At 35.4% G+C, this 12,808-nt stretch overlaps 1 protein-coding gene across 2 annotated transcripts in view; it reads left to right on the top strand.

The window, feature by feature from the left end:
• FBXO8 (F-box protein 8) overlaps window positions 1-12,602 on the top strand; it is a 46,603-nt gene extending 34,001 nt beyond the window's left edge. For both annotated transcript variants that reach the window (XM_008070411.2, XM_008070410.1), the window contains exons 4-6: window positions 7,779-7,897; window positions 10,060-10,256; window positions 11,982-12,602. In XM_008070411.2, coding sequence (XP_008068602.1) covers window positions 7,779-7,897; window positions 10,060-10,256; window positions 11,982-12,169 — 504 coding nt within the window. In that variant the 3' untranslated portion in view covers window positions 12,170-12,602. The remainder of the gene's footprint in view (window positions 1-7,778; window positions 7,898-10,059; window positions 10,257-11,981) is intronic.
• The last annotated feature ends 206 nt before the right edge of the window (window positions 12,603-12,808 follow it).

Genomic DNA, 12,808 nt, shown 5'->3' on the forward strand with positions numbered 1-12,808 from the left:
TTACTTTAGTCTTTGAATCTAATGACTATATAAAGAATAACTATTGTAATATGTATAAGCATCTATAAAAGCAGTGCATGACATTTTTGAAGTCTGTGCTGGGTCAGCATTAAACATAGGAGAGAGCCACAGCAAATTACAGAAGGGAGGATACATCACAAAACTTAGTGGGTACAATGACATGAAATGGCAGCATAAAAACATAGACACCTAGTCTGAAACCCGCTCATTAAGAAGTCTGCATTTAGCTGGGCTCGGTGGCTCAGCCTGTAATCCCGCGCCTTTGGGAGGCTGAGGTGAGTGGATTGCCTGAGCCCGCGGGTTCGAGACCCGCCTGGGCAGCGAGACCTCATCTCTACAATAAATCAAAAAATCAGCCGGGCGTGGTAGCGCATGCCTGTAATTCCGGCTACTCGGAAGGCTGAGGCGGAAGGATCGCCGGAGTCCAGCAGGTCGAGGCTGCGGTGGCCAGGAGCGGCCACTGCACTCCAGTCTGGGCGACAGAGTGAGACTCCAACTCAAAAAACAAAACAAACAAACAAAAAAAAGAAGTCTGCATTTATTTTACTACAAGTAAAAAGCAATGTGTTGATTTTTTTATTTGCAGAATAAATGTCCCCAGATACTTTTTTCTCAACAATTCATGTTGTAGTTTTTTTTTTTTTCCCTTAACTATAGAGAACATAATCTCTGATTAAATAGGGAGAGTGGGAACTGCTGGACTACACTAAATTAATAGAGTTTACATTTACCTTAGCAATTCTAAAAGCACTGTAGGAAAGAAGAAATAGTTTCAGAACAGTGGTCTTCATCATTACTGCTACTGTTTTCAGACAGAACAGTGGTGATGTGCCTGTCCAGTACAGAAGACTACCTTTGGGTGTGCTCATCTTTTTGGCTATTCAGAAAGTAAAGTTTTTGTTACACATATTGTATCTTTTAATTTTTATATTGCATTTAGTGTGAATATGTTACATTTCAATTTAAATTTCACTTGTTCATTTCACTGTGGTTAAAATGTGTACTTTAAAATTATAATACCACTTTTCTTTCAGTCTCTCATATTGAAAGAAAAGTGGCAAATCTAGATTGACAGATATTGTTTAAGGCTTATTATTTTTTTTAAGTCTTCAAAGTTTCCTTTTAAAAAGAAAATTAAATGCAATATTCACTTTGCCTTCTATTATGTCAAGGTCTCAGGATATGTTTATTACCCGAGAAGTAGTAGCGATGATACTGGGTCATATGTTGTATACAAGGACAAATTTGAACCAAACTAGCTAAGTCAAATTTCTAAATTTCTTACTAAGCTGTTGTTTAGGAAAACAAGTTAAGGCTACTCCCTAGTATGTGAAAGTTTTACTAGTGACTTCCTTTATTGATACCAACTGCCACACAATGTGTCTGCCAGGTATCTGTGCCAGGAGCTGGTACTTTCGGTACCAGTCATCAGTACTTTTCCATTTGGCCTTGCATGCCTAGTTTTCTAGAATTCCCTGTTCTCGAATATATATTTACTAGTTCTGAACATTTATATGGTAGATTTTGCTTCACCTTGACATGAGATGAGATGAATTCGCAGCCACTTCACCTGGGTTCTCACTGCTGCTTGGCACTCCTTGGGTTTATTTTGAGTGGATTCCAGTCATACCTCCCACCATTGCTGATAGAATTTTCTCCACTTTGCTCAAAGATCCAAATCAGCCTCTTTTTCCCAGCTCTCCCAGATGGTTCATCTTCCAGGAAGACAACAGTGTGTGCTGTTTTCTGTTTGTCACTTTCTCAGTGTGCCTGTCTGATCCAGGACTACCCTCCTTGTCCTCCAGGCTGAGAAGGCATGATGAACTCCAGCTGGACTTCCAGCCCTGTTCCCAGCTCCTTGTAATCTGCTTTGTTGTTCCTGCACATTGGTCTTTTCCTCACACCATTGACTCTCTTTTTTTGTCTTCTGACGTGTTGCGCAAAATTATTATCTTGAAAAACTTCATCTTCTCTTTTTCACCTTTTTAAAAACTTTTTTCCTCACCTTTAATTTTACCATTTTCCCCTTCCTTTGTACTAGTAACTCTTGTAGGTGAGTGAGCTATACTCAGTTCCCTTACTTGAGCTCATTCTTTAGTTTTCTGCTTGGATTCAGGCCTCCACTAGTCTGTGGAAAGAGCCCTCTTGAAAGTCCTTTCTTTCTTTTCTCCCAGTCACAAAATCCAGTGCCCTTCTTTCCCACTTTAGCCTCCCTGAGCCATCTGAAAGAAAGGAAAACTAGCCATGTTCCTTTTGCTAGACAAAAGAATGCAAAACTTCACAATAGCCGTCTAAGATTTGTATTGATTAGGAAATTCAGAGAGATTAAGTGTTTTATGTTCACTTATTCATTAAGTAGCAGAGCAATGGTTTTCTCCCTCTTCTGAAAATGATGCTCTTTCAACTCTTCTGTGTAATTGCGTTCTCCGCCCTTCCCTTCTTTAAATTTCAAAAACCGATGGCCTCTGGGATATTACTCTGACCTTTTCATTACCTGCTCCCTTACTAATCCTTAATCTGTGTCTTCAATCCTTTTAAAATATATTCTGTTACATTGCCAACTGCCCATTACACCTTTCTGTTATACTTCTTATCACCTGAAATCCAACATTTCTTTCTTTCTTTTTTTTTTTTTTTTTTTTTTTTTGAGTTGGAGTCTCACTCTGTTGCCCAGACTGGAGTGCAGTGGCCGCTCCCAGCCACCGCAGCCTCCATCTGCTGGGCTCTGGTGATCCTTCTGCCTCAGCCTTCCAAGTAGCTGGAATTACAGGTATGCGCTACCACGCCCGGCTGATTTTTTTTTTTTTTTGATTTATTGTAGAGATGAGGTCTCGCTGCCCAGGCGGGTCTCGAACCCACAGGCTCGGGCCATCCACTCACCTCAGCCTCCCAAAGGCGCGGGATGACAGGCTGAGCCACCGAGCCCGGCTGAAATCCACCATTTCTAACACCAAATTCCTAACTGTCCCTTTCAAGTCAGCACCATCTATAGCCTTTTTTTCCCATCATTTCTTGTCAGTCATTTCCTTCTTGATGTAAGGCAGAAACTTTAGTTATCTTTTCCTTTTAATTGTTCCTCGGCTTGACGGTCAGCATAATTATCAAGTTATTTTCACATATGTAGCATGTGGAATGTTTTAAATGCTTTTAGAATATATGAATTCTTTTTCATTTCTAGAACCTCTCCATGTGTTCAGCCCTGGAAAGTTACAGTTGCCCACTGTCTCACTTTTCTTCCATCATTTCTCTCCATGTCACTATTAAACCCCCATTACAGGCCTTTACTTCATCAGGTCAAGAAGCTTCCAGAGGCTCAAGTCACATCTAGGATGGAAAGTAAACTTCTTGCCCTAAAATTCAGCACTGTTTTTCAGACTTACTGTCAAACCCAAGATGGTTGCCCCTCTTTCCTGAAAGTAGTCTTTTTAAAAAAGTTTTATCTTACTTTTGCTCATACAATACAATACTAACTAGAACATTCTTCTCCCGTGTTCCCTTCATTCAGAGCATCTAAATCCCTTCCATTGCTTCAAACTCTAATCTCTTCTAGGAAACCTTATCTAAATATCCTGTCCCATAACGACTTTTTATTTCACTGAACTACCAAAATACTTATTTTTCATACCCATTCATTTAGGCCTTCTTCTACTACCTTATATCATTGATTTGTCATGATTTGTCACTTATATACGTGTCTTGTTGCCACAGATAAACTTTAAATTTTCTTAGGGCAAAACTTTGTCTTAAACTACTCAGCGTCTATTACTGAATACCTCGCATATAGTACCTTGTGTTTAATATATTTTTAAATGAAGGTGTAGACAATTTCCATGTATTTTTAATTTAAAGTTTATAAAAAGCTTTTAAAGCAGATATACACATATATAAACATGCACAGATATACCTATTTTATAAATCAGTCTTCGGGTATTCATCTTTATATCTAAACATAAAGTTAAATGAATACTTTTTAAAAGATATTGCTAAGAAATTTATAATTTGTAGCATGAGCATTCTTTACCAATTTGTCATTTTCCAAAGAAATATGAGGTATAATGCTTATTTTCATGATAGGAATTTTATCTACCCCAATGGAGCTTTCTTTCGAAACTATTTTTTAAATAAGATATTTTGCCAGACACAGTGGCTTATGCCTGTAATCTCAGCATTTTGGGAGACGGAGGTAAGAGGATTGCCTGAGCCCACGGGTTTGAAACCAACCTGGACAACATGGTGATACCTCGTCTCTACAAAAAGTCAGAATAAAATAATAGAAAACAAAGTGGACTGAACCTAATTGGCCGGGCTCGGTGGCTCAGCCTGTAATCCCAGCACTTTGGGAGGCCAAGGCAAATGGATTGCCTGAACCTGCGGGTCTGAGACCAGCCCAGGCAACTTGGCGGGACTTCGTCCCAACAAAAAAAAAAAAGATACTTTAGCCAGCATTTCTTTCACCTGACAAGAGCTTCTCTTTGTGCATGGGGCAGCCCATCACAGGATGGACGCCACTGTGATTCATCTTAGATTTCTCCCCACACTCAAATAGGAGCTGCATTGTCACTGCAACTGTTTAGATCATTCTGAAAGTTGAACAGAGTAGAGTTTGCATAAAGGAGTTAAAATTTATATAAACAGTCAAAGAAAATAGTAGTAAGTTTGAAGCCTAAGCTTATTTTGAAAATGTTTTTTAAAAAATGGAATCAAGCACAAGCGAATGACAAACTACTGGCATCTCAGCTGTAGCTGCAAGTAGGCTCTTCCATATATGACACTGAGCTGTCTTCCTGTAACTGACACCCATAGACTAGCTCCTACACTCATCTAGAATAGGGCTTCCTAACCTATAGTCCGTACATAGGCTTTAGGCATTTAATTTCTGTTTTTAAAAATGTACATGTGCATTAATCTGGAAGAAGTTTGGTAGCTTTACTTGTACTTAAGAGTTCCGTGACCCAAAAAATAGTTTAAGATCATCACTAGAACTATACATGAGAATTTTTCTTTTTTCCTTGTGATATAGCCTTTCAGAAGTCTTAAACTCTTCATCTTTTCTTCTTTTCTAAATGTTTTCTTCTTTGTCTTGATACCCCTAGCTCAGCTCTTTCTTATATAACATGAATTCTGCCCCTTTCTACAATCTCCCTAGGTCCTGATTTCATTTATCCAGATAAGTTCTAATTTGTCAATATGCCTCATAAAATATGACATCCAAAATTGGAAACTTTTATAGTGAATTATGTAGAGTCTATGAACAACAGCCTTCCTTTTCAGAGTACCGTGTTTATATTTATATCTATTAATGACTCTCTGCTTGTGAGATGGCACACAGACGTGTGCTCACATGCACAGCCACACTGCTGAGAACACAAGTCCTGATTAACCACTAATATGTGGTCTAGGAATTTCTCCGTACCATTCTTCCAAAGCTTTATTTTTTAAAGTGCCTATACCACTTATTGAACAAATGTGTAGCTATTCAACAGATCTCATGCTATGTTTTTCTTTTCTTTGTATTCCTTTGTTACATAAAAAAGATAAGGATTCAGATGATTCCCAACTTGCTTATTAGAGACAGTTATTCTTTTTCTATTTGCCATCCCTTACTATTCACTTTGATAGCCCTTCTAAAGTAATATCCTCTCCAGATGATTCCCAGGCTTGAAACTGGTCTCTTTTCCTCATAAAACCAACATAGTTGGGTTATTCCAAGCCATCTTCCCAATTTACAGGATTGGACACACACAAAATTGTGTACACACATACTACTATGAGATTGTGTTTCATAAAAGAGAAAATGACCAACATAGTATTTTTATGATGCTTACATGAGGCAAATACCAGTGTTAATTTATAACTAATTAGCACCAAATGATACTTAATGGCATATATCATATAGAGAATTATGTATCACTTAATGGGTATATTACTGGGTTTATTTGCATAATCTTAAAAAAGTAAACTAGTATTAGTTTTACATCTCTTAAATATTGATTTAAGGTATGAATTTAAAAATCTATTAAATAATAATTAATTGATATTTCTTTGTCTTTAAATCACTTTGATTAAAATTGAATGCTAGCACTAATTCTGAAATGTTGTTTTTTTAAACTGAGGAATTTTGGAAACAATTAGACCTGACTTAACTTTTGCTGAGCAAGTCAATTAAATATACAGTCAACTCTCGATTATTCAAACTAATGGAGGAAAGGATAGAACAAGCATTGGTATTTCTCTAGTTCCTGCCCCCTCAGGTACTTGCTGAGAGCTTCATTCCAAAGAAATTTTTGGACTTTCTATCTTATCATAGTATATTGTCTAGCCCCTGTAGCCAGGATTCAGTCTGAAATATGGGTTACAACTGAGTTGACGAGAACTTTTCACGCTATCACACTCTGCTTTTCTTTAAGTACATTTTTAAAATCAGTGCTGTAGCATTGTTTTTGTACTATTCAAATCCACTTGATAACACTGCTATCAGGATCTTATCCTGATGGCTCGTAAAGTTAGTTTTACATAAAAGTCTTATCTTTGAATTGCAATTTACAGATAATTATAACCTTTAAAAAGCATTACCTCATGGTACCAGATTACTTTTAAAAAATTTTTAATAGAAAAATTTTATGAGAAAATTTTTATCTTGAAGAGTTTTTTATAGAAATTCTTCCAACTTTTAAAATTCTTAATGTGTGCAATATTTCTGAGTACTATGTAAGTGTTTGTAAAGTGAAGAAATGCCAAAGGAATTTATGTGTGAAAACAGTATGTTGTGTGTCTATAATACGTCATTTTCTCTACCAATTAACTGCACACAATGTGCTAGTATCCAGACATAAGCATTCATGGGAATGCATGTATCTGGATAACTGCAAAGTTGAAATAAACACACCTGCCTTTGATTTCAATAACTGCACATTCAAATCCAACTAAGACATTTATTTGAATGTGACTTCCATATACGTTGAGCGAATACTGGTTTCAGCATTTGATTTTTTTTGTTGATGTTTAGTCGTTGGTGATTTAAATCTAAAGTAGGTACAAACATATGAGTAATGCTTCTCTGGAAAACTTTGCATGCAGAGAAAAGGAAATTCAAAGATAAATCCTTTGAAAAACATGAAATTGTTTTAACGATGTTTTTCTTTTGTGTGTGTTATAGCTAAGTTCTTGTAGAATGTAACAATGTTGAAAGCCAAAGTAATGTGGTACAATCTATAAACTAGCCAGGAGCCCCAGGAGCAGAGCCTCCTTTACTCCAAATTAAATACTGTAATTATTTTATTCCAGAATAAAATTGTTAGTCTTTCATTTGGAAGATTTTATTTTTTCTCAAGAACCTATTTCCTTGAAAAGTATACTGCATATATATCTAAGCTTTTAAAAGATCATGTTTTCTATTAGGCAGGGGAAGTGTTTGCTATAAGGCTTTATTTTAAAGTCTGTACTGTGGTTTCTTCCACAGCCCACTCCCCCAAATTAGGCCATATTTCTGTATAGTTAGTTTTACCTGACATGAGCCAGAAAATTAAATTAAGATTTCTTTAGGAGTCTTACTTTGAATTTCCTACTTTTCATTGCATGTAAACTATCAACCACAAATTATAGTTTCAGTTCAAGTCCTAGCTTGTATTTTGCATGATAAAGCTACAAAAGTCTATTAATGCTGGAAAGAATGTATAGCTATTGTTCTGCTATTACCTAATTGTTAAAATTTATAAAGCGTGATTTTATTTATGTAGACTTGTCTTTTTCTGTCTTAGGGAGTGAACTACTTTATGTCCAAGGGTATCCTGGATGATTCTCCAAAGGAAATAGCAAAGTTTATATTCTGTACAAGAACACTAAATTGGAAAAAACTGAGAATCTATCTTGATGAAAGGTAAAAAAATAAATTGTTTCATCAAAAATGAGTTAAGTGATGCTTTTGATGCGTTAAATTTACTTTAAAAACTAATACTATATAGTAATCATCTAGTTGCAAAATTGAGAGACAATACAGGGAAACTATCCTGTATCTCACACATCTTTTGTGTGTGTGTAAACTTTAACTTGTTGATGAGGATGTTTTCATTGTAAAAGTAAAAAAAGTCCACATATGCACACAAAATGGAAGCCAAACATCTTTGTAATAGCAAACCAGAACCAAATATTTTTTAAGAAACTGCAGCCCTGATTTTTCTTAGTATCTACCCACAATCTAAGTGTTTAGATAACTAAAAGTTCTGAATTCTGAAGTTATCCATATAAAAATAGAAAACAAAGACAGATTGTAGTCATAAACCCACAAATACTAGTGATATAAAATATGTATTTACATATAGATACTATGCAGAAATATCATGTGCAAGTTTGAAAATTCTGAATACATGATTTTTAATAGTATGTTCTGCGTAGACAGAAGAGATGGCTAGTATGCTCTTCCAAGTGAAGAGTCATTCACTTGGACTCTTTAATTTTGATTATTAGTGGACATAAACATAATTGGATATTTTGATGTGACATCACTGAGCTACCATTTCCAAAATTATAAACTTATACTAATCTAATGTATAACTCCAAAACATATTTATCTTCACTGTAATTCTCAAATTTTTATATTTCTCCAGGATTTTCCAACAACAATCTGCAGATATTCATTATATTCCAAAAACACTGCTAGAGTAGTAATCCATGAGTGATTAAGATATACTATCTGTCTTTGAGGAGTTTACGGTCCAGCATAATGGTCACTGAAAGAAATCTCTTATATAAAGATAACATCATTGACCCTTTTTGTCTTTATGTGTCAAGTACCCAGGGATTTTTTTTTTTTTTTTTGAGTTGGAGTCTCACTCTGTCGCCCAGACTGGAGTGCAGTGGCCGCTCCCGGCCACCGCAGCCTCGACCTGCTGGGCTCCAGTGATCCTTCCGCCTCAGCCTTCCGAGTAGCTGGACTTACAGGCATGCGCTACCATGCCCGGCTGATTTTTTTATTTATTGTAGAGATGAGGTCTCGCTGCCCAGGCGAGTCTCGAACCCGCGGACTCAGGCAATCCACTCACCTCAGCCTCCCAAAGGCGCGGGGTTACAGGCTGAGCCACTGAGCCCGGCCCCAGGGATTTTTATAAATACTTTAGTCTTCGTAGGTCATATGATCTCTGTCGCAGCTACTTATAACTCTGCCATTGTTTTGTGAAAGCAGACATAGACTATATGTAAACAAATTAGTGTGGCTATGTTCTGATAAAACCATATTTACAAAAACAGTCAACAGACCAGACTTGGCCCACTTGCTGTAGTTACCTCTTCCTGCCATAAGTTATTGGTAGAAATTGAAAATTATGATCATGTAGTTATGACTGAGTTCAGTAAGAGCTGAAAGATATTGTAACAAAGTGTGCCTATATATTAGAATGCTAGTGATTTAAAAACTTATATATACACACATACATACACAAATATTTATTCAATAGTAAATGATCTAAATGTGTATCAATAGAATTATTTCATCTATATGGTAGGATACTGTGTAGCCATTTTAAAAATGAAGAAGGAAGCAAAAGCAACTTTTAAAACAATATATATACACAGTATACACAGGCATTTTTTTTTAAAAGTCTACATAAATAGTTGCTTTCTATAGAGAGATAAAATGGTATGATAGGTGGAAATTCTCATTACTTTCATAATTAAAAAAACAATTCTATTGCTATTTGGATTTAGCCAAGAAGACACTTTAAAAGAAGCTGCCAAAAAAAGAAGCTGCCCATTTTAATACTACAAAATTCCCTTTTTTTCATTTTATATGTCAAATTATTAGGCTTTACCTTGTTTTGTTTAGTCCTAACCTATACATGAAAGATTTCAAAATTGTTTAACTTCTTAAAGAATCATACTCACTTTTTTTTAATTTTAAGAATTATATATACATATATAGGATTGGTTGATCTGATAATCAATAACAAAGTATTTTAATCCAAAAAGTGGGAATTTATTATTTTTCTTGTCACTTTTTTTAATAGCAAAAAGTTGACTAAAGCTGTACCTTTTTTCTTTCTGTAGGAGAGATGTCTTGGATGACCTTGTAACATTGCATAACTTTAGAAATCAATTCTTGCCAAATGCACTGAGAGAATTTTTTCGTCATATTCATGCCCCCGAGGAGCGTGGGGAGTATCTTGAAACTCTTATAACAAAGTTTTCACATAGGTTCTGTGTTTGTAATCCTGATTTAATGCGAGAACTTGGCCTTAGCCCTGGTAAGAATATATATGGTACTTCACTTCCTCTTCTCCCTACACCTTTAGGTAAAAACAGTAATAGATGAGATATTTTTCTCATTGTGTGGAAGAATGTTCCCAATATTACAAATACTTGTACTGCTTGTAGCAGTGACTATTTCATCATTTATGTGAGCTTAGAAGGAATGCTTCAGTTTTTCACAGCTATTGTGTGTGTGTGTGTGTGTGTGTGTGTGTGTGTGTGTGTGTGTGTGTGTGTGTTCTATTTTAGGAAGAAAGTTAGGCTTGGCTACATAAATTCTTTAAAATTATTATTGTTGGAGTGTTGCATATTTTTACTAGTCTAAGTGAAAACTTGAGAAATTATTTTTATTTATTTGTTTATTTATTTTTCTTTGAGTTGGAATCTCACTGCATTGCCCGGCCACCGCAACCTTGACCTGCTGGGCTCCAGCGATCCTTCTGCCTCAGCCTTCCAAGTAGCCGAAACTACAGGCACACGCTACCATGCCCGGCTGATTTTTTGATTTATTGTAGAGATGAGATCTCGCCAAGTTGCCCAGGCGGGTCTCGAACGCACCAGCTCAGGCAATCCACTCACCTCAGCCTCCCAAAGTGCTGGGATTACAGGCTGAGCCACTGAGCCCGGCTAAGAAATTGTTTTTAAGGCTTTTGCTAATACATGTATTAAATAGGTAACATCTTTTTTTTTTTTTTCTAAAAATTGTCTTTAATACAACTGGTTTTCATTGTTTATGTGTGTATATGTATGTATAGGTGTATGAATATGTGTGTGATATAACCCAAATTGCTTACATATTTTTCAATTAATATAGTACTCATCTCTTCATGCTTTTTCATCTCTTCATTTTAATCATGCTTATCTTATTAAGTAGCCATTACATGACATTTACCAATCTCGTGAAACTTGTTGAACATGCTTTACAAGACATATTTAACTTAGCTTTCTTAAGATTTCAGGATTCTGAAATATAAGAACTATAGTAGTATAAGTATCATGATATTTGTTACTATTTTAATACTAAACATCAACTATTACCCTGGGCATATATAAAATCTTGTTGTATAGTACTTAGGTACAGAAATCTTTTCCCTAAAGATCCACTTTTGAAATTAATATGTAAATTCCATAAACCTTTAAAATACAGATCTCAAATGGGAATATTAATTTAATAATCTTTGGGATTGTTTACATTTTATTTTCTAATACCAAGTTAATGTGTTTTCTTGTTATTAAGGGTGCTTTCAAATTAAATTAGGTTTTTGTAAAAGCATTCAATATAAATAAATAGGTTGCTTTTCTTTTAGAATGGGAAAATAAATGCTAGCAGTACAAATGTATTACATGGATAGTTGGATAGAAATAATGCATTTGAAAACAAAGATGAAGATAAAGCCAATTATGAAATTTTAAAACCTAGAATGAATATTTACCATACACTCCCTAACTATTCTGAAGTTCTTTTGAATTGAAGAATTGGTATTCAGTTAGAATGAAAGCATCCTGGTTTGCCCAGGTCTTGGGCATTTCCCACAAAGCAGGACTTTCAATGCTGAACTGGGAAAGGCTCAGATAAGCTGGGTGAGTTGACCACCATGTTCAATTATGAACTAATCTTGGTCTCTTGAGATTATGGGCAGACATGTTTGCCTTATATAGTGTCTTCAGAATTGTATTTTTTAAGCCAGCCAATAACTTGACATGTTTCCTTTTCCTTCCAGATGCTGTCTATGTACTGTGCTACTCTTTGATTCTACTTTCCATTGACCTCACTAGCCCTCATGTGAAGAATAAAATGTCAAAAAGAGAGTTCATTCGAAATACCCGTCGCGCTGCTCAAAACATTAGTGAGGATTTCGTAGGGCACCTTTATGACAACATCTACCTTATTGGCCATGTGGCTGCATAGAAGCACAGTAGCTAGGACTTCACTTTTACTTCTGACTAAAGCCACCCAAGGACTGATTCAACAGATGCGGGGCTACACCAGTGCTGGTCATTCTAGGTCATTCTAGCCTATGCATACAATCAAGCTGAAATGGACAACCTTTGTTTCTTTTGCCATTTCCTTTTTTTAGTAACTTCCTTGGGAAATTAAATAATTTTGCAGAATTTTTCCTTATTTTGTTTATCATGTTTTGCGCAAAGCAGAGCCATTGTCTGACACAGCTGTTAAAGAATGTTAAACTGACATTAAGCTCTTGCATTTGATTTGCCTGAAAACCTTATTTCCATTCTTTTTAAAAATGCCATGTAATGTGTACATATTTAACTAAAGAGATTTATAATCATAATTATTTTATTGTAAAGATTTTAACTAAAGTTTTTCCTTTTCTCTCAAACTGAGTTCTGAAATTTATTTTATTCTGATCTGAGATTATTATGTTCAGAAAAGTTGGATATGACTTCAGATGCAAATCAATACCAGCTTCCCTTTCCTTTGCACCTTGTAAATAGTGTTGATTTGCTCTATATTACTATGCAAAACTATAAAAAACACTTATTTTTATAATATATCATTTGATTTTTTCCATTTTAAAAACTTCTA

Source organism: Carlito syrichta, unplaced genomic scaffold (assembly GCF_000164805.1).
Source record: "Carlito syrichta isolate Samal-C Ts95f unplaced genomic scaffold, Tarsius_syrichta-2.0.1 Scaffold313389, whole genome shotgun sequence".
NCBI classification, from domain to species: Eukaryota; Metazoa; Chordata; class Mammalia; order Primates; family Tarsiidae; genus Carlito; species Carlito syrichta.